Genomic DNA, 22,370 nt, shown 5'->3' on the forward strand with positions numbered 1-22,370 from the left:
ACACACACAGGCACACACACACACACACACACACACACACGCACACGCACACGCACACGCGCACACACACACACACACACACACACACGCACACAGGCACACACACAGACAAACAGACACACACACACAGACACAGGCACACGCACACACACAAACCCGTCCAAGCCCACAAACACACAGGAGGGACAAATTATGTTTCTTGTTGTTAAAAGGGTCAAACAGGGTTTGAATTAAAGAATAAGTCTGTAAAATATCACATGAACAGCCAACCTAACCGGGAGTGACCGGTCATAACCGGCGGAGACCGGTCATAACCGGCGGTGACCGGTCATAACCGGCGGTGACCGGTCATAACCGGCGGTGACTGGCGGCTACCTTGCAGACTCCGCCCACGCAGACGTCGCGGCGGCCCGGGTGGCAGGGCGTCCCGTCGGCCACGGAGCTGCGGTGGCGGTAGAAGAAGTTCTCCCCGCGCGGCATGCAGTTCAGCTCGCACGGGTTCTCCGCTGCGGAGGGGCAGGGGTCAGAGGTCAGGGGTCAGGAGACTCGACCCAGCCAGACAGGAGCTCCGGGTTCAAGTTCCATGCTAGCTGCGTCATGGCGATGCTAACCCTCTAGCTCAGCCAACCAGCTTCTGCTCTTTCGCTCATTTGATGACACTCAATTATTATGTAGTCAACAAAAGACTCAAGACTCCAGTCCTCGCACTTAAAAATAGTACTTAGTAGCAGTAGTATTATTGTGTGGCATCTTATCCTAGCTATCTTTGTTGTATACGGGGAATGGGTGAACCTAACAATTGTTAGGGCCTGGCACTTGGTTCTATGAACATCCTTACTGTACCGACAGCAATACAGTATATGGTTGTTTCTCCTTCTTCTGAGAAATGTAATTATTGCAAGTCGCTTTGGATAAAAGCATCTGCTAAATGCCCCAAAGTGTAAAAAATAAAAATATAGATAGTATTTGGAATAGCTAGTCGTGTAGCAAATATATGTGCATACAATATATGTACGTAACTGTTGATGACTTCGATATTGTACGTAGTAAACAAAAGAGCGTATTCTCTAGGAGGGGACATCGATCTGACGGTGGTGAATTGGAGCCCGAGGATGTGTTGTTCGGTGTGAGTCATTTGTGTGTGTTTTGAGGACCAACCTCCGTAGTAGGGGAGCCACTTGTAGCGTTTGCCTTGGAAGTCGGTCCCGTCGAACTGAGAACACTGCTCCTCACGGAAGTCCCTGGAACCTTCCGGACAGTCCTGCTCCGACCGAAAGGAGAGCGGAGGGAGAGGTCAGAGGTTAAAACACATCCCTGCCGTCTACGTCAAAGGGAGATGAATGCTAAATGTAGCAACCCAACACTTTTTTTCAAATGACTAGCGCAAAAGGGTTCAAGAAGTTGCACGAAGTGTAAACAAGAAAGTTAATTGCCAACTCCCTAAGTCAGTGACTCTACGGGAAGTCAATGACATTATTTGATCATTTATCACTCTGAGGACTGCTTTCATTGTGTGAAAACAAGAATAGGTCAGACACTTAAAGGTCCTATACTATACCACCAGGTGTGAGTGTGATTAGCCGTTACAAGATGTTTTGAAAATCTGCCTCTTCTGACATCACAAGTTGGCCTGTCCACCTAGATCTATGACGGATAGATGAGCAACGTTTGCTGCAGTCCACTGGGTAGGCTGGTAGACTGATCTATCCAGCACACATCTAGGTGGACACGCCCACTTGTAATGCCAGAAGAGGCAGATTTTCAAAACAGCTAGTTAACGGCTAATCACACTCACACCAGGTGGTATAGTATGGGATCTTTAATGTGCAAGCTAGACCAATCAGTAACAAAACGTTAAACGCTCCCACACTTGACGGGCAAGAAAGGGGAAACGTTTTCTACGGTGAAAGGGATAAGGAGACAGAGGCAGACGGTAAACGGGGAATGACAGTAACACAGGGGGACAGGTGAGTCCATGGGTTCACCTGGACGTTGCAGGAGCTGTAAGACTTGTTGGGACCCACACAGTTGTGTCCGCCGTCCGTCCTGAACAGAAAGAATCAGAAGCAGGATGAGCAAGAGATCCTGGGTCTAAAACAAAGGGGAGGAACACGAGCAGTCCAGCATCTGAGTATTAAAACAGAGAAGCTCCTCAAAAGTGTCTGTGAAGTAACAGATCATCTTCCTGAACAGAGCAGAACTCAGCAGTAACAGAATACAGGTTTACATATCATAGAATCAAACATTTTGGAGTGATTTGTTTATGGATATAGAACAAGGTGTGTTCTTGACATCAAGTACCAGTCATAACTCTTTCATTACACACACACACACACACACACACACACACACACACACACACACACACACACACACACACACACACACACACACACACACACACACACACACACACACACACACACAGGAATGCATATACAGTCAGAACAGCCTTTGCATTTCCCCAAAGGCTTGAATCCAACAGACAGACAGACAGACAGACAGACAGAAAGAAACACAGAAAGACAGGTAGGCAGTTAGACCGGCCGAAAGAACTATTCCTCCAGGCGTGTCAACAGAGAGACACATCAAAGCAACCTTTCACTTCAACGACCTGATCCCTCACAGCTCCAAACCAACGTCTGGAGGGTGAACCCGCCGTTGTAACCTGGTATGAAGTGACGCTCTGTTCTAAAGGTCACGCTTACTCCATTACAACAGGACAACCAAACACAATGACAAACACAACGACAAGCGGCCCGGAGGTCGGAACGGAATCAAACACCAAAGACTACAGTTTGAGCAGCACTCATTTTAATTCAGTACCAGGATTACTTTGAAATTTCTCCATTTTAAAAAATCGAGCCATTTGTGACATCACACATGGAGGGGTGCAAACAGAGTGGGGGTCTACTCCTGGGACGGACATGCTAGCTTTATCTGCGGAGGGAGGGCAACACTGTGTTAGAATTCAGGGAAAGAACCACGGTTCTGAAGCGGGACGTAGCGGCATGCTTGAAGGGGACATATTATACCACAGGTGTGAGTGTCAATCCACCTAGATGTATGTCGGATAGATGAGCAACGTTTGCTACAGTCCACTGGGTAGGCTGGTAGACCTATCTATGCAGCACACATCTAGATGGACACGCCCACTTGTGATGTCAGAAGAGGCCGATTTCCAAAACGGCTTGTAACAGCAGGATAATGGACTCCACCCCTTTAATCTGCGGTAATGATACGGGATCGGGACCGGGTTTCTGATAAAGCCTGTCCACACTGTGACTCAGAGTACAGGAGAAAAGCCTCCTGGGAGTTCTGAGAAATCAGCCCAACAAGACAAAACATGGTGTGTCCCCCCCCCCCCCCCGCCAAAGTACCCATCATACTCTTGAGTCAGGCCGTGACTATCAACCTGGTCTCCATGGAGACGCACGTCTAGACCAACACTCTGATTGACTCACTGGCTCACACTCTGAGGGCGGGTCCGGACACTGGAGAACCTACTACAACCCTCCAGAACAGGGCTGGTTCTAGACACAGGACTGAGGGTGGTTTCAGGGTTATTTATGTATCATTTACAGTTTGTTTCGGACTGGTCGGCCATTTGGGTTACGTAACAGAAATTCTCTCTTAGTTGGACCACAGACTTTGAATTGACCTGAACTCAACTTTGAAGGCTTGCACCGTGGATGCAAGCAGAGACAGCTTGTGAATATCGACATCAGTGTATACCTTAAGGAAACGACTCCCTTTAGAACCCACTAAATCACGCCCTCTCGCCTCAGGCCACTGTCAGCATCGCGGGCACCTGACGTGTCGGAGCGGATATATGGATTCACCAATGCTCTGCTCGTGGGCCTCGTCTCGCCCACACTCCTAACGTCAAGGTTCCCTTCCCTCGGGCTCCTGACACGAGCACACGAGCGCAGCGTTCTCTCGGGTCTCAGGTATTCACACGGTAAACACCGTGTCTGGCTGCGGCCGTGTGGACATAACACCGCCGCCCGGTCGGGGAGCTCACTGACGGCCCTAGCTATGGCCGCGTCGGTTTTTAAAGATTCATTCGAGCATTTTAATGCTTTATTCATGAGAGATACAACGAGAGTAAGACAGGAAGGTATGGGAGAAAGACAGGGGAGGGCAGGCCGCCAATGACCGCCGGCTGGAATCAAACCCGGGTCGCTTATAATAACGTTAATGTTTGCGTCCTCCCTTATCGTGTATTTGATGTATTTTCTTTATAATTTCAGGTAGTTTTACCGTTTCTCTTTACATTTTACTACTCTCCTGTGCTTGCTGCTGTGGACCCAGAATCTCCCGTTATCCTGGATAAATAAACCACTCTCTTATCTCTAGCTGGAATATATACAGTATATAGTGCATCTTCTGGAATATGTGGGGGGGTAAGAGCCCCTAATTTGGGCTAAAGAGACGTCCGTCCGGGGTGTGGTGGAACATGGACATAAATAGATCAAGCTTGATGACTATAAGGGTTCACCTCCTGCTTGTTGTATTAAAGAATAACAACCGTGTCAGAAGAATGACAGCACAGAGGCCCTGGAGGAGCAGAAACAGCCTGAACCTGCCCCAACTGGACCCAGACACAAAGGCAGGATCAGCTCACCGGTCTTTACACGTACCTGCAGGCCAACCTCTGACAAAGGGCTAGCCCCCGTCGGACCGGGACCACGCCCTGTTCCCTCTCTGCCTGAGTACGTCGAGATCTTTCTCTCTCCCTCTCTCTCAGAAAGAACACATCATCACGTCCTTTTAAAAAGGCACAGAAATGGTCCCCCTTTGGGTGTCGAATCAACTGGCATATAATCGCTTAATAAGAATCAACAATCATTTACATGAAACATTATGCACCAAAGAGACGGAGAGGGGCAGAGAAAGGGATGGATAGTGCATGTGTGAGTGAGTGAGTGAGTGAGTGAGTGAGTGAGTGAGTGAGTGAGTGAGTGAGTGAGTGAGTGAGTGAGTGAGTGAGTGAGTGAGTGAGTGAGGTTGTGTGTGTCTGTTTCTGTGTGTGCGTGCATTTCTGGGTGCTCAATCAAACCGCTTCTATGTGAACTGCCCGTCTACACGCTCTACATCCAGACCCGTGCGCTGCCCTAGCGTGGTACCTCTGGGTGATGCAGCGTCTGGTTCTCATGGTAACGCCGCTGCCACAGGTGCGACTGCATTCTCCGTACGGCCCCCAGGGCTCCCAGTTGTCTCCGGTGGGCACCTGCGGACAGACGGCCGGTCCAGAGCCCGTTACGGATCACTCACTACTGGGTGATGGACGGCCTAGATCTAAAGCGGCGCTCAGTGAGGATGAGACACAGGAAGGGGTTAAGGAGCAAGCAGGGGTCAGGGGTCGGGGGGGGGGGGGGGGGGGTCGTGCTCTAGGAGGACCACAGGTAGACCGTGGGCACCGGGGATCAAACCCGGCCGTATTCAGCTGTGTTTGAGGGTCTTTAGTTACCGTGAGTGCTGGTACCAGGAGCAGCGGGAGGATGGCCAGGGACACCAGCATCTGGGAGGAACCACACGGGAGAGTTAGGCCTCAGAACTCCTGCTAGACGACCAGACCTGCTAAGTCTGACCTGCTATGCCTGTTTTTAGACAAGTTTTAGGGAAGGCCTAGTGGACTGGAATAAAAACAGGAAAGGACCACTTTCTGCGCTGGCCATCAGGGTTGGCCTGAAACTCAGATTGCCTCTTTATCTCTGTGATACGTAAAGTGAGTGCTTTCTCCTCCTGACTGCTCAAACGACCCGAAACTCGATGTCACGCGTGAGGGACTGTGAGTACGTCAGCTCAGTGGGCCTGCGTTTGGCCCCCTGTGGAGAGTATCTCTGGGGCCTCAGACCTGGGGGTGAAACCCATCCTCACACAACCCGACGCTGCCTTGCCTATGGGTTCAGTGTTTATACTGAGCTGTAATGCGAACCAGCTTGGAACCACTTGGTTTGTTTACCCAGGTCCGCATTTCCTGTCAGATAACCCCAGAGCAGGAAGACCTGCTGGTGGATCGACCTGCTTCTGATGGACTGCTATGGCAAATGTTAAATTAAATCAGAACCTTTATCTATAATGGGGGAAAGAGCGAGGAGAGTTGACGTCAAGGTTTTATCCCTGATTACCAGAAAACGATTAAAAGATGAGTTTAAGTTTAACTGTAGAAATGTAGAAAAGAATGGCTAAAATATTTTTGGATTGTATTGTATTTCTGGGTATACGTATATTGTGTGTCATTTTGTATATGCATTACCAAAATACAGTTTACCTAATGTATAACAATAATATAAGCATAAGCGATTTAACCGATTAATTGATTCATGTTATTAAAGAGCCTGTTGAAAGTTCGCACAGGGTAGCGGTGGTTTACTGTGAGGAAGTCATTTCTCAAGCCAATCGAATCAATACTATTTCAATAAAGTCTCGATTGTCCAAGAGAGCGTCCGCCCCGTTTCTCGATCACATCTTTAGAAAGAATAAATTATGTAGTCTTTAAACGTGTCAGTTGAAGGATAAGTACTCCTATCATTCATAAACATGCCTTGTTGAAACATAAACATGCCAAAGTCGAATCAAATCTCAAAGTTTAATAACGTGCGCACTGCGCAATCACTGACTGGGTTTAAATGAACCACCACCGTTTACCAGGCACACTCATGTTATTATCTCCTCATCAACTATTTTTTGGCTGTAAAGAATGAAGGCACTCTTGCAATAAGTGGTTCCCCCGCTAAACACTGTTTAACCGTTTGAATAAAACGGTGAAAACAACAACCTTACCCGAGTTTTGTTTAAGAAGAGAACTTACTTTGTAAGTGATGATCGCGATCCACGGGACTGCTAAACGCCTGGTAAAGCTCCTCGGGGCGGACTCAGAGGAACCCGGTGTGGCCCACACTGTGTGGAGGTGGTCCTGATATAGGACGGGAGGCAGGCTGGTCCCCGCTCCCTGCGCTGGGGGCTCGACAGGAAGCGCACAGGAGGAGGAACAACTCGCGGATCAATGTGTGCTACTGCTGCAGTGGCGGCGCACTCACGGCTCCTGTAATCACTGAGCGTATAGGGCAATTACGGGCCCCCGTAACTCAAGAGTGACCGCAGCCTTTTCACGCACTGTAATTTAAGGAGAAGTAAAAATAACGCTAAATCAGCGTGTGCGCTAGTTGTTGCGCACTATAGGTGGTTCTTAGGGAAGTTTACGGCCACTTTTGTGCTAACCAACGTCCTCATTATGTCGCTATATGCTCCGGGAATGCGGGTACGGGGATATCCGCAAATACCCTAGACCGTGTTTATCCAGTTATTTCAACTGAAATCTTGGTGTTAGTTAAAGGTAGGATATTGATGGTAAAAATGGAAAGTACAGCTAATTGTACTCCGATATGACACGAGGAAGGAGTGAAAGTGACAGTAGGCCTGCTATGAAATTGAGGCAAACCACTCTTGGCGCAATCAAATCACCAACCAGTTATTTTCATATTCAGGCCTAGGAAACGACAGCATGTCTCCCACAGCTGGGCGTTATTTATTACATGCAGACATATAAACACCACACAACTTATTTCGGGCTTGTAGTGCAGAACCTTCTTGCCATGTGAAAGACGTGTTTGTCCTTCATCATGCTCCAAAAGTGTCCAGAAAGTGCTTGTGCGTGTTTGTGTGTCCCTCTTTGCGCCCGCAGACTCAGAGACCGACACGTACCAACCGAGGTTCGGACAAACATGGACTGCGTGGGATGTGTTCCTCAAACATACATGATGCATACATAATCAGTGTGCTAGGTGGTACCGGAGCCAGGATTCTTGCACCATAGACCAGCTCAACCCAAAAACGAAACAGCCGTATATAGACTACAGACTCCAAGAGAAATGTGTCTGGTCGTAATGATATCCTTAGGCTTATGTTTTAGTAAGTATGGTTGGCTGATCAGCAAATCCTATAAGTGAAGTAAAACCATATTGCAAACTAAAACTGACTGTTGAACATAATTTGCAGGGGAGGACACTGACATAGTAGATTGTGTGTGACTGCAGTGAAGAGAGGTTAAACCCAACGCCAACGTTTGGATGGCGCAATAGCATTATTTCATTTAGTCATGCAGTAACTTCTGGGGGAGTAATTGGCTCCTGAAGTGGCCAAAGTATAGTGCTTCATAGCATCCAGGAAACCCTAAGCATTGGGAAATTCAGATGTTTTCACAACAAAGACCCACCTGTCATTCCCGTTGGAGTCTCGACGCCAGGGAGAGGCGAGGTTGTGACGCGGGGAGGTGTTTGTTTCTTCCTGCATCCCGAGGGAGGGCCGTGAGACGTTTACTGGGAATCCGGAATGTTTTGAAGGCCGCCGCAGCAAAAGACCTGCAACTCGGTGTTCCCCTTGCCAACTTTAACTTAGTCAATGATCAACAATCATTTATTTGGTTGGAGTGGGAGAAAGAAATCAGGTAATCGTTTTCTCCTGCTTCTGGTTTTCTGACCCAGGGAAGAGGTGTAAAAAGTAAATCAAAGAAAGGCAAGGATTTGGGTGGAGAAGAATGATCAGCCATGTTTATTACAGACTCAGCTCCACTAAAAGGTGACCACCCACTTCTTCTGGGCCCTGGTTCAGTTAAGATAATATCCAACACATGGGTGTAACCACACACATTCTTGGGGTGGGGGGGGGTATACAGTAGTAGAACATGTTAAAAATGCCCTCCTTTAACTAACACCGTCAACAGATCTGTCTCGTTAGTTCCTATTTATGTTCAATTGATTTGCGTTTGTCAAGAAAATGCAAACAAACAAAAACACACGAAAAGTGCATGACCTCTACCCCCCATATTGAACACATGGTTGCGCCCAGGGTCAGCCAGCCCACACATGTAGATACTCAGATTCAAAATGTTGGCGCTTTTAATTGTCATTTAAGGAGCTCAGAATAAGTTCTAAGAATCTGAGTTCTCCTGAAGTTTTAAGAATCTAAGAATCAGTTCTCCGAAGCACAGAATGACTACTCCTGAGGTTCTAATCCACCGTGCGTCGTTCTGGGCTGTGATGCTAATCTCAGGGGTTTGATTTGGTCAGCAGTCCTCAAATATACAGTATGTTCTAAATGTGCACATTTTCATGTATAAATATCAGAATTCTGGGAAAATCAGTTTTGGGGAGGGGTGACAGTTGGACCCCCCGATGTTTGTCCGTGGTTCCGCCCCTTGATCCAAAAACTGTCTTTAAGGTGGGAGCAGACAGGCTTTGGATAGTTATAGAAATGTAAAGAGTTCGAAACAACATCCATTCCCACTTTGGGAGAAAAAAAAAAAATGAACCCCCTTTTCAAACAAATTCCACATTGTCCGCACCCGAAATTTTCCCCAAGAAACCCAACTTTGATTCCTGGTCATTACTTCTCTCCATGGCATTAACAAGAGCTCCAAACCCACAAGACCCTGGTTGACGTTGAAACTTCCTTAGCTTTACATTGGTCCCTCCCATCCCTAAAATGTACACATATGTTCTGTCTGGGTACAAGACCTATATGTTCCAGCCACAACCATACAGGACGTCCCACCACATGCAGTTCCCCCATCCAACAAGGCGTTTCTATAGCCCCCCCCCCCCCCCCCCCACACATTTAGATCCAGTGCCAGGAAACCCAAGAGACCTCCTCCTGTAGCGTCCAACACCAGCCTCTCTACAGCCTTCATCTCTCCAGGGTTCCTCTTCCCGGTTCCTCTGGAGGAGCTTCTTCAAAGCTGCCGGCGGAGCTTCTGCGCCTGCCGCTCCTTGGCCTCAAAGGCGTACCTGGTGTCCTGCAGCTGCTCGATGATCTCCTTGGCCTCCTTCATGTCCTGGGCCAGCTCCTCGTAGCGCTCCATCAGCTCCTGGTTCTCCCGCCGGAGTTCCACCACCAGCTGGCTGAGCTCCCCGCTCTGCTTCCCGCAGTGGGCTTTCAGCTGCTCCATCTCCGACAGCGTCTCCTCCATGCGAAGCACCAGACTTTCCAGCTTCTCCTTGGACATCGCTGCGTTTTTTTTCCCGGTTCTCTCAGGTGGCCGAGCGAGGAGAGGATCAGTTTGAGGGCAGTTGAAGTATCCCGTCGGAACGCGCTGACTTCTGACTGCGCCCGGCTGGTGATGTTTGAGGTCCAGACGGATCGCTAAGTGGTAATCCCCTCCCTTGAAGATACACTAATCCACTCAGGGACATGCTATTCAGGGAAACCCTGGACCACATGGGATGTGAGCCTTTACCTGAACAACACCCCCCATGGAGTCCTCAGTGGGCAAATAGGATGAGGGTGATTGACGAGGTTACATCATCTTGTGACTCCGGTCGTGTCCCCTTCCCAAGTTGAAACAGCTTACACACCTCGCGCATCGTAAGGCGTGCAAAGATCGCTGGGAGGGGACATGTCCAGAGAGATCACAAACAAATGGCGCGCGGTGTAAAACATGAGCTAAACTGTGGCGGATCAACCCACTAGTAAGATGTCCGTTAAAAAAGGTGACATATTATACCGCCAGTGTGAGTGTGATTAGCCGTTACGAGCCGTTTAGAAAATCATGCCCCTTCTGACATCACAAGTGAGCGTGCCCACCTATATCTACCAGCCTGCCCAGTGGACTGGAGCAAACGTCAACTGGCACATGTAACACCAGCGGAACAGCAGGATGCCGCAACGGGGGGAGATCCACCGCGACAAGACACTAAAGGCCGGCATCCCCCTGCAGCCAGGACAAAACGGTCCCCATGGCGACACAGTTAACACCTTGCCGTGTTCTAGGCACTGGGCCAATCACAGGACGGGCCAGTTGGCAGCATGGGGCGACTCGTTCACCAGGGAAATTCCCTGACCCAGAATTCCAACGGATGTTGACGGAGTTCCCACATTATGGACCTGAGTGATCTTGGGCCCGTCTTGGTTCTTCACCCAGGCAGGCAGATCTGAATGCGGAGCCAGGGTGAAGAAGCAAGATGGCCGCCGGGTCAATAGGGCCAAAGGTTTTCCCTGCTTCAGTGTTGAAGGTCAAGGTCTCTCTCCCCTTTCGCTCTCGTTAGGCGCTTGGTAACTGCAGGGTCGTAACCTTACACTACCGCTAGATGTTTCAGATGAACGTTCGAGATTGTAAAATTATTTTAAGATATTTTAAGAAAAATCCTGTGTTTTTTTTTCGCTCTGCATTCATCACTGTGCTTAAGAAATAGCAGTTGTATTTAAACCGATTTCATCTTGGGAAAAATATTTGTAACCATAGTGAAGGAAGACGGACGAAGGACTGTGTTCTTGTTTCAGTATTTATTAAAAAAAAAGAAGAAAAAAAAAGACATACGTAAAAGAAATCACTGTTGCATAATGTACATAAATGTACACATGCACGACAGCAAAACAATCAATCACGCATTACAGCCAATCAGACAATCAACAATCAGGATAAAAGTCTCCGCAGGCTGACTTTGACCTCCATGTGAGCAGCGAGAAACAGGAAGTCAGTCGTCAGCGCAACTCCTGACAACGCCCCCTACCGGCATATTGCGTAAGGAATGATGGCCCCGCCCCCGAGAGACTGATATCCGCACCTGGACACTCACACACTCAGTCACACAGCGTAAAGTGTCCCTATGTCTCCACCAGGCGTGGCGCCTCATTGGTCGTCACAGGTCACGTCAAGAATGTGACATCACAAGTGGGCGGGTCCTCCCGGACGCCGCGTCCGACTCCAGCGGGGGCCACGCGTGATGCGGTACGTTTGAGATGGCTAGTGAGGGCCAATCACCACCCAGTACAGAGGTCCTTTGATGGGTCGACCAATAGCTGCTCAGAGGTTCACAGCGCTGTACAGTGGTGGCGGTGGGTGTGTCGCCATGGCGACGCGCACGTCGCCGTGCGGTCACGTGACCACTGGTCCGGCAGGAATAAGGGGGCGAATATGTGCGAGTGAAAGAGTGAATGAAACCGAGTGAGTGAAAGAGTGAACGAGATAGTGAGAGAATGCAAAGAGTGCAAGTTTCATGATTCAAAAAAAGATAAAATAATAATCATCTTTCCTTCTATAATAACTACGCTTTCACATGTTCCCCTTGGGGAGGGAGAGCCAGCTCAGACCGGTGACGGGGCTGATGGGTAATGATCTCAGTGCTCCACGGTCCCAGGCTTTGGAGAACAGGATCATCCTCTTCCCCTCGTCATCATTAAGGTAGATTAGTTTCAGGAAAGTCTTTCTACAGACGATGCAAACAATGTAATCGCAATGACGCTGAAATGTTAGCAGGCGCTAAAATGTTAGCAGACCCACTGCAGTGGTGTTGGAACGAACCATCACCGCAGTGTCCTTCAGCAAGGCACCTCCTCAGTCCTTGAAATAAAAAGTTGTTCTTCAGTGCACATGCACGGCGGGCCAAAGCAGACGGCGGTGTTAACGTGTGTGTATGGGGCAGGGGAGGGGAACGCAGCGTGCGGGGGAGGGGGGGGTTGTGCTCTGCTCCATTGACCTCTCGGCCAATCAGAGATCAGAACAAGGCCGATCGTCTTCTCCCATTGGCTGGAACGGAGGCAGGACCGGACCATCTGGTTAGCAGCGAGGGGGGACCGCCAACAGCCCAAGATCCGTTCAATTAAAATGTTCCTTTTTTTATTCATCGTAAATAAACAAAAAGTGAGGAGGAGGAAGAGGAAGAGGGCTAGGAGGAGGAGGAGGATGGAGGAAGCAAGTCCTTCCAGCATGAAGGTGATGAAACAACTAGTTCCGTTGTTCAGTTCATGAGTCCACAAGAGGCTAATGGGGGAGAGGAAGACTCACCCGTCGCCCCCCCACCCAGCACCCCTGCCCCGGCCACCAGACCCCCCCCCCCCTGTGCCGGGGAGGTCCTGCTAAATGTAAAACTGGTACAGAGCCAGCTCGTCCATGAAGGGCCTCACCAGGTAGTCGGTGGAGAAGTAGAAAAACAGACCGAAGAAGATGGAGATGGGCAGAGCGGGCAGCGCCTTCTTAAAGATGGCCAGCAGGAGCAGCGTCAGACACAGACCCTGAGAGAGAGAGAGAGAGAGAGAGAGAGAGAGAGAGAGAGAGAGAGAGAGAGAGAGAGAGAGAGAGAGAGAGAGAGAGAGAGAGAGAGAGAGAGAGAGAGAGAGAGAGAGAGAGAGAGAGAGAGAGAGAGAGAGAGAGAGAGAGAGAGAGAGAGAGAGAGAGAGAGAGATCAATGGGAAGAAAGAGACACACAGACAAAGAGGGAGAGATGGAGGGTGTGAGAATTACGAGAACGAAAGAACAGTCTTTCGAGTCTATAATAAAACCATAACAATGAGAATACAAATACACGAGAGGCGAGAGGCGAGAGAGAGAGAGGCATTGAGACAGAAACAGAGACACAGAGAGACAGAGAAAGAGAGAGAGGTGACACTACAGAGAACAATAGGAGCCAGAAATGGAGAGAATGACAGACAGACAGATGCATACAACACAGAAGAAGAGAGAGAGAGATCGACAGTGAGAGAGAGGGACGGAGGACAGACAAACACAAAGACACAGACAAAGAGAGAGAGAGGCAGAGCAATAGCCAGAGAAACAGAAGGACATCATGAGAGTATGGAGGACTCACCACGAGGATCGCCACGAAGCAGGCCAACGTGGTGTTCCAGTCCCCGCTGGCCGTGGCCGAGGCCTTGCCCACCAGCATGCTGTAGAAGATGAAGTCCCCCAGACCCAGCTTCACACCCCCTGGGGAGCAAGGCAGGCGTGTTAGAACACACCGACACACACACACACACCCACACGTCGACACACGCAAACACACACGTAATTATGGTACAAACAAGCCTTTCCCAACCCATTTTTACTACATTGAGAGGTAGAGGGAGAGCGAGGGGGAGAGGGAGAGGGAGAGAGAGAAAGAGAGAGAGGGAGAGAGAGAGGGAGAGAGAGGGAGACAGACTCTGAGCATGTAATTGTCGTGAATAATCGCTTCTTCATCGGCCGGGACTATAAATGGTTCCCGTGCCTTTGACAGTATTTCGGAGACCCAAGCCCATCCCAACAAACGGGTTGTAAAAAGAAAACACACACGTATGATTAAAATCCCATCAGCGTTTCATTGTGATTGGTTCTCACGGACAAAGGATCTTTGTTACCGGGTAGAACTGAGTTCCAAAGACCCCGGGAAGAACTAAATGCTCCAAAAAAACGTCAAGTTACAACTAAATGCCTAATACCTTACGAAAAACGCTAAAGCTCCGAAAAAAAAAAAGCAAAACGTAGGAAAAACACTTAACGTGCCAAGTTCGTAAAAACGCCACGGCCCCGAAAATGTCGAAAATACCGGACTTCCGCAAGTAGAAAAATGGATCCAAAAAGTGGGTAGAAACCCCGACGGCGGGGGCGGTACTCACGCTCCTCGTCGTCCTCCTCCTCCACGGGGGGCCGGTCCGAGGGCATCTCCTGGATCTGCCGCCGGGTCTCCTCGGTGGACTGCAGCTGGCCCAGCTGGTTCTGCTGCTGGTTCACCCAGTCCCGGCTGAAGCCGCTGTCCTCCTCCCGCGGGCTGCTGGGGGGAGGGGCCTCGGCTGGGGGGGGGGCCGAACCACACCACAGCAGGTCAGTGCTACTGATCTCCAGTCCTCTTAGTATGTCCCAAGATGCACTGCGACGTACAAGCCCTAAAGAGCTAGGACTATACAGAGATGGGTCTATATAGAGCTAGGACTATACAGAGATGGGTCTATATAGAGCTAGGACTATATAGAGATGGGTCTATATAGAGCTAGGACTATACAGAGATGGGTCTATATAGAGCTAGGACTATACAGAGATGGGTCTATATAGAGCTAGGACTATACAGAGATGGGTCTATATAGAGATGGGTCTATATAGAGCTAGGACTATATAGAGATGGGTCTATATAGAGATGGGTCTATATAGAGCTAGGACTATATAGAGATGGGTCTATATAGAGCTAGGACTACATAGAGATGGGTCTATATAGAGCTAGGACTATATAGAGATGGGTCTATATAGAGCTAGGACTATATAGAGATGGGTCTATATAGAGCTAGGACTATACAGAGATGGGTCTATATAGAGCTAGGACTATACAGAGATGGGTCTATATAGAGCTAGGACTATATAGAGATGGGTCTGTGTAGAGATGAGTCTATATACAGATATTACTATATAGAGATGGGTTTATATACATATGGGAGTACATGTAGATATGACTATATAGAGATGGTGATAGAGATGAGACTATTTAAAGATGGGACTGTATAGAGATGGGTCTATATAGACAGGTTTACTAGATGGGTTTATAAACAGACGGGCCTCTATAGAGACGGGGGGGCTGTGGTCCCTCTACTCACCCAGGGGCTCTGGCGCTGGGGGGGCCTCGGGTGCCTGGGTGGTGTTCCTCTTCGGCGGCCACTCCGTGTCGGCCATGTTGACCAGCCAGACCATGGTGGCTGCACACAGCGAGGAGCACATGCCGCCATTAGGAAGAACCGGGAGCAAACCTACCCAAAATGCACCTCACATTTCAAAGTAAAAGTCCCACTGCCACATTCAAAAGATTAAGCTTGGTTTTGCTGTGAAATCTTATCTGAACTTCAGGCTGAACCAGGGCTTGCTGCTTTTGCCTTGCGTGCCAACTAATAAGAGTTATAATCGTTACTACGGCTCTCTGAAGTCCAGATGACAGCCAATCGGAAGTCATCTGGGAGTTCATGAATGCCTCCAACCCGTTTTTTGGGGAATTTATTAGAGTTATTCCGATACCATTTCTTGCGTCCCGATACCAATTCCTTCCTTAACTAGAGTATTGGCTGATACCGAGTGTATACAGATACAGCACCTAGATTTGGATTACTAATAGCACTTGTTCTGGGTAGTGAATGAGTCATGTGACGGTATCGGATCAGCCCAGACTTGCGTACTCCCCGATACCCGATGGTATTTCCGATACTGGTATCGGTATCCGAACAACTCGATAATTCATGAGTCTCACTGCTGATACAACCCCCCCCCCCCCCCCCCCCCCACAACAACGCTCCTTACAGGAGTAGATGAGGGCTGGGAAGATGGGCTCGTTCCTCTCCTGGGCCGTCTCCACCAGGATCCTCAGAGGACCTTTGGGCGACAGCACCGCCAGCAGATCTGTGGAGACAGGAGAACACAGGGGTCAGATGACACCACCCACACCCAACTCACTGCTCCCTCCCTGAGGGGACATCCACACCCCTAAGAACCAGAGTGAAGATACGGGCTCAAACTGGAGTACTCCCTCCCTGCCGGTAGCTTTGGTAAACTGATCCAGAACAAATGTAATCTAGTGTCTTCATACTATATACAGTGTAGCCCTACAAGGCTAGGTTGTCACTTAGCTAAACCTAGCATAAGAGACTTCTGCAGGCCAACATAAGATTAGCATGCTGTACAGAATGTGGTGAAAATGTGCTTGCATTTGAAAAAAGAAACGTTGCCAAACTTCCATCTTAGATTCCAGAGGGAACAGTATGCTAGTGGGTCATCTGATATCATAAACCGTGATCCGTCCGTAAACCCCTTTTCCAAACCAATGCAAGGTTAGAGACACCCGTCCACCGACCCACCCAACCCTTGGTGGTGTCGATTCATTCATTCATGAAGGAGTGAGCAGGGTGAGCTCACCGTAGATGGATATGGCGCCCAGGATGAGCCAGGCGGTCCACTCGGGCAGGTACTTGATGAAGACGAGGGCCATGAGGGCGCTGATCATGATGAGGTAGCTCTGCTGCAGCCGCAGGGGGCCCTTCCAGTGGATGCAGATCATGCCCACCACGCCGAAGTTCCAGATGATCACGGCGATGGTGATGTAGTCCGTGGCCACGTTGTAGGTCTTCAGCACCTCCCTGTGACGGGACAGGACGTCGTCAGGGACACGGAGGTCACTTCCTGCTCTCTTCCTACCTTCATTGACGATTAAGGCCTAATTGATATTTTAACTCTTTTATATATCGATGTCTTCATTAAGTCTACCGATACACATTTTTCTAGCACTTTGTCTTGGAAAAAGGTGGTCTAGAAATACATTTGATCAGCAATGTTCTGCTGTGATTGGCCGTTTTTTTAAATGGGAAGAAACTCTGATCCTCTACTCAGGTTGATGGTCAACAGGGTACTGCATTCTGCCCTTCGGACTGAACCCACTGAACTCACTGGAGGCAGATGGAGGTGAAGAGGAAGAGCATGCGATGGGACTCACTTGAGGTAGATGTAGGTGAACATGAAGAGTAGGAGGAGGGACGAGAGGAACAGCCAGCCTTGGATCACCTGCCGGGACAAGAGGTCATCAGACACGACGCACCAAGCCGTCGCCATGACAACGCCCCAAGACGCCACGATACACCAAGCAGGCTCAGTCTCCATGACGACATTTGGACACCAAGCAGGCTCAGTCTCCATGACGACATTTGGACACCAAGCAGGCTCAGTCTCCATGACGACATGGGACACCAAGCAGGCTCAGTCTCCATGACGATATGGGACATGTTATGGATATTCAACAAAGTACGGACAGGTACCCATGACTAATATTACTATAACGCGGAAAAAGATACTAGTACTGATACACATTGCATCATTGCAGGCCTTACATTACTACAGTATGTACATGTACTTACAGCAGTGCCAGCATGAGTCAAGAAGTACTACAGTATGTACCAATAGCATCAGTCCAACAATACAGTGTGCAGTACTTAGCTGTACTAGCATCAGTCCATCAGTACTACAGTGTGTACATGTATCTACAGCATCAGTCCAACAGTACTGCAGCATGTATGTACAGGTACTAATAGTTCAGTCCATTAGTAATACAGTATGTCGTACTTAAGAGTACTATCCTTTTTCCGACAGTACTGCAGTATGTGGTACTTTGCGATACTAGCGACTACTAGCGTCTCACCAAGGAGCAGCGGTATTAGCATTACTAGCATCAGTACTGCAGTATGTGGTACTTAGCGGTATTAGCATCAGTACTGCAGTATGTAGTACTTAACGGTACGAGCATCAGTACTGCAGTATGCAGTAGTACTTGACGGCGGCTCACCGAGTAGCAGCGGTACTTGTACAGCAGCACCAGCACGCCGGTCATGACGATGATGACGCTGATCATGATGAGGGCGTTGAGGACGGCGTACAGCGCCTTCTCCCCCACCGTGTTCTTGTCCTCCGAGAACGGCGTGTAGATCCTGGGAGGGGCAGCGCGGGTCAGTGAGGTCACGACCAGGGAGGGGGGGTGAGGGAGGGAACAGGGAGGGGGAGGGGGGAGGGGGTGGTGACCCTTCTTACACACTTATTGTATGATGTACGTCCTCGCACTTAAAAATAGTGCTGAGCATTGTGTAGCATCTTATCCTAGCTATCTTCGTCGTATACGGGGAAGGGGTGAACCTAACAAATGCTAGTGCTTTGCACTTGGTTCTATGAACATTCTTACTGTACCGACAGCGATACATCTTTGCTTCTCTTCTTCTGACAAATGTACGTATGTGAGTCACTTTGAATAAAAGCGTGTTACAAGCCCCGAATGTCCACAGGACACTTTTCAGGGTTCAACTTCAGGGTTACACTGACGATTTGCACATTCATAGAAATCAGTAGAATAACATGAATTCGGGACATTTGGCGTGGGAGTGGAACCCCCACAGCGCTAGACTGTCACTCCCCCTCCTGCCTGGTCCAGTGCCTGGCCCCGGGGAATAATAAGTAAATGTCCGAACCCCACACCAAAAGGACTCGAAGAACGTTTGTCTAGCATCTGAAATTCAAGTCCAAGACTGAGATGAACCACCAGGGGGAGAGCTTCCTCCTTACATCCGGTTTTCAGTTCAGGTGTAGTTCCACTGTGCTGGTTGATGGACAGACCGGCCCCACAGCCAATGTATGAGCACCACCTAGTGGCATGATGGAGCCATCGCACTGTAGATAGATGTTTATTTTTAATTTGTTTTGTGCCTTTCTGTGCAGGACGGTGAAGACAACTGGGGAAGTGGGTTGAAAAGTGAGAGGGTGACAAGAGTCTAGAACCGTAATCACCCGATGTGGGTCAACACACACACACACACACACACACACACACACACACACACACACACACACACACACACACACACACACACACACACACACACACACACACACACACTTACAGTCTCTGCCCGTCACTCTGCGTGTAGAAGCTGACGGACTTGACGGTCGCCACGACGACCACCATGCAGAGCGTGACGGGGACGAAGAGCATGATGACGTGCTTGGCGCCGTACTTCAGCGTCAGCTCCTCGTCGTCGTCGTCCTCCACCGCCGCCGCCACCCCCCCGCCCTGGGGTCCGGCGCCGGCGGGGGGCTGCCCGTTACGCTCCGCCCCCCCGCCCCCTCCAGCGTCCCCGTCGGCGCCGTCCCCGCCACCCCCCCGGGAGCGCAGCCGCAGGCCCCCTGCGTCGTCCTCCGGCCTGGGGGTCACCGCCTGGAGGACAGAAGGAGGCGGTTGAGTCCTCACTACCGATAGGGCTCGGCGATTTGGCCTAAAAATAAAAACTCTGTTTTTTCAAACCAAACCCCATTACGATTATATTTTTTTATAATTTTTTATAGATTTTAATAACTGAAAAATATACATATTTTTTTAAGTTTGGATTTTATTTGAAGAGTAACAATGATTAAAAAAAATCATAATAAATAACACATCTCCCATTCTGCTGCGTGCCTCAGTTTAGGATGTTGGAATAGATGTGCTGTACTGCTGCTTATGGTTGCCACAGACTTTGCATGCTGCAATGTTGATATTTAACCTTCTAAAACAAAAATCGTCCTAAACCATTAATTCGAATTACGATAAAAAAAAAATCAATTAATCTCCTAGCTCTAACTACTGACCTCTACTAGTGCACTGTCCTAGTGTACTGTCCCATTGTACTAGCGCACTGTCCTACTGTACTGTCCGACTGTACTAGTGTACTGTCCTACTGTACTCTCCTAGTAGTAGTGCACTACTGTACTAGATCGTTAAGCCCCCGCAATGCTACAATTGTACAACAGCAGAGAAGAACTGGAGTGGAAACTCTGGATATCCTGGAGTCACTCATTCAGAAAAAACAGGGATACATGTAGTGTTTGAACTGAACTGGAGAACTCTCTCCGATGTCTAAAGCCAAAATGCCTCCCGGCGGGAGGCTACCAGAGCTCCTGTTGTCACAACAACATGGGCTCGGTAGGACTGTTCTGTGGCCATAACATTGGAAGTCTTGGCAAAACATCATGGGCAATTTTACCATGCCAAGGTTGCATCGTTGGAGCGTGGAACACACAGTCCAGCCAACTGCATAATGAGACATTTCAGACACCTAAGCATGGTGTGTGCAGTACGATTAACCAGCGTCTGCACTTTGAACTAGAGAGCCTTATATCTACTGTCAGGAACAGCATTTATACCCTTTATCACAGTATAACACAACAACTGCATGCGTTACATATTAACTCTTAAATCTCTCTTCGGCTTGTAATGAGGCCGTATCGAGAACAAATAAACATATCCTTGGGTGACAAAGTTATAAGGGTTTGGTGGATAGTGACCACGAAACACCAGCATGCACCGTGGAATGACAGGAAACACGTTTAATACCCCGCTGGGACAGATCACAAACCCAGGGTGATCGGGAGGGGGTGCATGTAGATGATGATGATGATGATGATATGGAGTTTAGATGTTCTCCAGGGATTCTAAACCCAGTGTGGCTGAGGCTCATAATAAAAAAAACTCAAAAACGAGTCTTTCCACTCACACCACTAGAGCTACATTAGTAATGCCTGTTCAGGCACATCTCCTTCGTTGAAAAAGAGGGATACTCCAATGAAGGGAGACAAAAGGATTGTGTCATATTTCTTTAGAAATATCAACGGGTTACAAATAAATGTGGGGAATGATTTGATTGGTTGAATAACTGTCAGACAACCACATACACAGACATTGTTAGGGTAGGTGTAATTTAGAATACAAGAATAAATGACATGCATTGAAGGATATACACCATTGTAAGCGTTGCAGTTAAAATGTGAATAATTTCTTTCAAACGTTACAATGTCGATTGACTCGACATTGACTCGACACAGAGGAAATGTGGAAATAAATTTGACCCGGTAAAATGTTCATGATTAATTAATGGCAGGGTGAGCCGTAATCCTTCATTCATCCCATTAAGAGCCTCCTGAACGTTTTAACACTCTGCTCAACGAGTGGAACAATTTCGCCAAACAAACACGATTTGATTTACAAGTTTCCGCGCACACAGAATATTATCTGTGCATGAGGTGCACCGCGACCTGAGTGCATTGCTCATACACACCGTGTTGTTCTCCACGTCCTCTGCATTGTTCGCCATTGTCGGCCCGAGCTGACACTTGTCCTCACATGCAAGTCGCTTTCTTCTGTATCTGAAAGAGGTTAAACGTATTGACGCAAATCAGCAAAGCAAAGCAAACGATGACAGATTGGCCAAGGAGCACCGCACGTTAACAGTGGCGGTGCAGGATGACGAAATGGGCGGGGTGGCTTAGTTCAACATGCTATGAAATATACATTTATGTGGCTGTTTCTACACAAAGACCACATGCAAATGATCATGGTGTGCAATATCCCAGTGCCTGCTTTATCACCTGTCATACGGAGAGTTATCATACATGAAAAACATACTTTCTGATCGTATGTGAGAGCTGTGATTTAGTGAAATGTGCTGAGATTGTTGGGGGGTGTTGTAGCGTTAGCTACAAGGCTAGCAGATTTAACGTTTCCCAACCGGCTCCTCGGCACGGCCACCATGGCGCCCCGTTAATGCAGTCGGACGGTATGAACACGTCTGTCTTACCTGGCAAGGCTCGTAGACACAGCACTTTATTTGGCATTCGGAGCGTTCTCAGATGTGTATAAAACCCGGGGACTATCTCCCTCTTCTTCTTTATTGTTCCCCCCAACAGAGAGGATCCGGTCATGATCCGCTACTTCCTGGTCACAGGAGGAAGGTTGAAAAAAATAGTAAGCATGTTCTGATAAATAAATAAATAAATAATAAATAAATATGATGAATATAAATAAAAATAATCATAGGTGTGTTAATATTGAGTAAAATATTCTGAATATTGAATCAGAAGTCCAGCAATAATTTCAGTGTATGTTTTATTAGTTTGGTTTGGATGATTATTTCTAATTTTATGTGTTAACAGATGTATAGTTCGCCGTTTAATGTATGTGTATGTATATGTATACACACTTTTAAAATGTTCAATATGTTTTAATTGTTTTCCGTTTGCCTTTACTTCATTTCAGAAAAAGCGTTGCGTGATGTAGTGAGTGACTACCCCGATATCT

General features: G+C 48.4%; 2 protein-coding genes across 2 annotated transcripts in view; both read right to left on the bottom strand.

Annotated features, from left to right (window-relative positions):
* paplna (papilin a, proteoglycan-like sulfated glycoprotein) overlaps positions 1 to 7,096 on the bottom strand; it is a 28,709-nt gene extending 21,613 nt beyond the window's left edge. Inside the window, exons 1-6 of the mRNA XM_030356825.1 lie at positions 6,818 to 7,096; positions 5,474 to 5,524; positions 5,130 to 5,233; positions 1,986 to 2,046; positions 1,159 to 1,261; positions 376 to 506 (exon numbers count right to left, since the gene is read on the bottom strand). Coding sequence (XP_030212685.1) covers positions 376 to 506; positions 1,159 to 1,261; positions 1,986 to 2,046; positions 5,130 to 5,233; positions 5,474 to 5,524 — 450 coding nt within the window. The 5' untranslated portion in view covers positions 6,818 to 7,096. The remainder of the gene's footprint in view (positions 1 to 375; positions 507 to 1,158; positions 1,262 to 1,985; positions 2,047 to 5,129; positions 5,234 to 5,473; positions 5,525 to 6,817) is intronic.
* Positions 7,097 to 11,267: 4,171 nt separating this feature from the next.
* On the bottom strand, positions 11,268 to 22,010 carry psen1 (presenilin 1). The gene is made up of 11 exons (XM_030356873.1): positions 21,871 to 22,010; positions 21,352 to 21,439; positions 19,162 to 19,475; positions 18,060 to 18,201; positions 17,217 to 17,284; positions 16,643 to 16,863; positions 16,031 to 16,129; positions 15,340 to 15,438; positions 14,374 to 14,547; positions 13,587 to 13,705; positions 11,268 to 13,014 (listed from the first exon to the last, which is right to left on the bottom strand). Exons 2-11 carry the CDS (start codon positions 21,385 to 21,387, stop codon positions 12,859 to 12,861), a joined length of 1,428 nt encoding a protein of 475 aa, XP_030212733.1. The 5' UTR covers positions 21,388 to 21,439; positions 21,871 to 22,010; the 3' UTR covers positions 11,268 to 12,858.
* Positions 22,011 to 22,370: the final 360 nt, after the last annotated feature.

This window comes from Gadus morhua, chromosome 5, assembly GCF_902167405.1.
Source record: "Gadus morhua chromosome 5, gadMor3.0, whole genome shotgun sequence".
NCBI lineage: Eukaryota > Metazoa > Chordata > Actinopteri > Gadiformes > Gadidae > Gadus > Gadus morhua.

Coding starts and splice junctions, on each gene's coding strand:
- psen1 (XM_030356873.1), bottom strand. CDS start 21,387: ATGGCGAACAATGCAGAGGACGTGGAGAACAACACG. Junction 13,706..14,373: donor GGAGGAGGACGACGAGGAGC/GTGAGTACCGCC, acceptor CTTGCTCCCCAG/GGGGTGTGAAGCTGGGTCTG. Junction 13,015..13,586: donor GCTTCGTGGCGATCCTCGTG/GTGAGTCCTCCA, acceptor TCTCTCTCTCAG/GGTCTGTGTCTGACGCTGCT.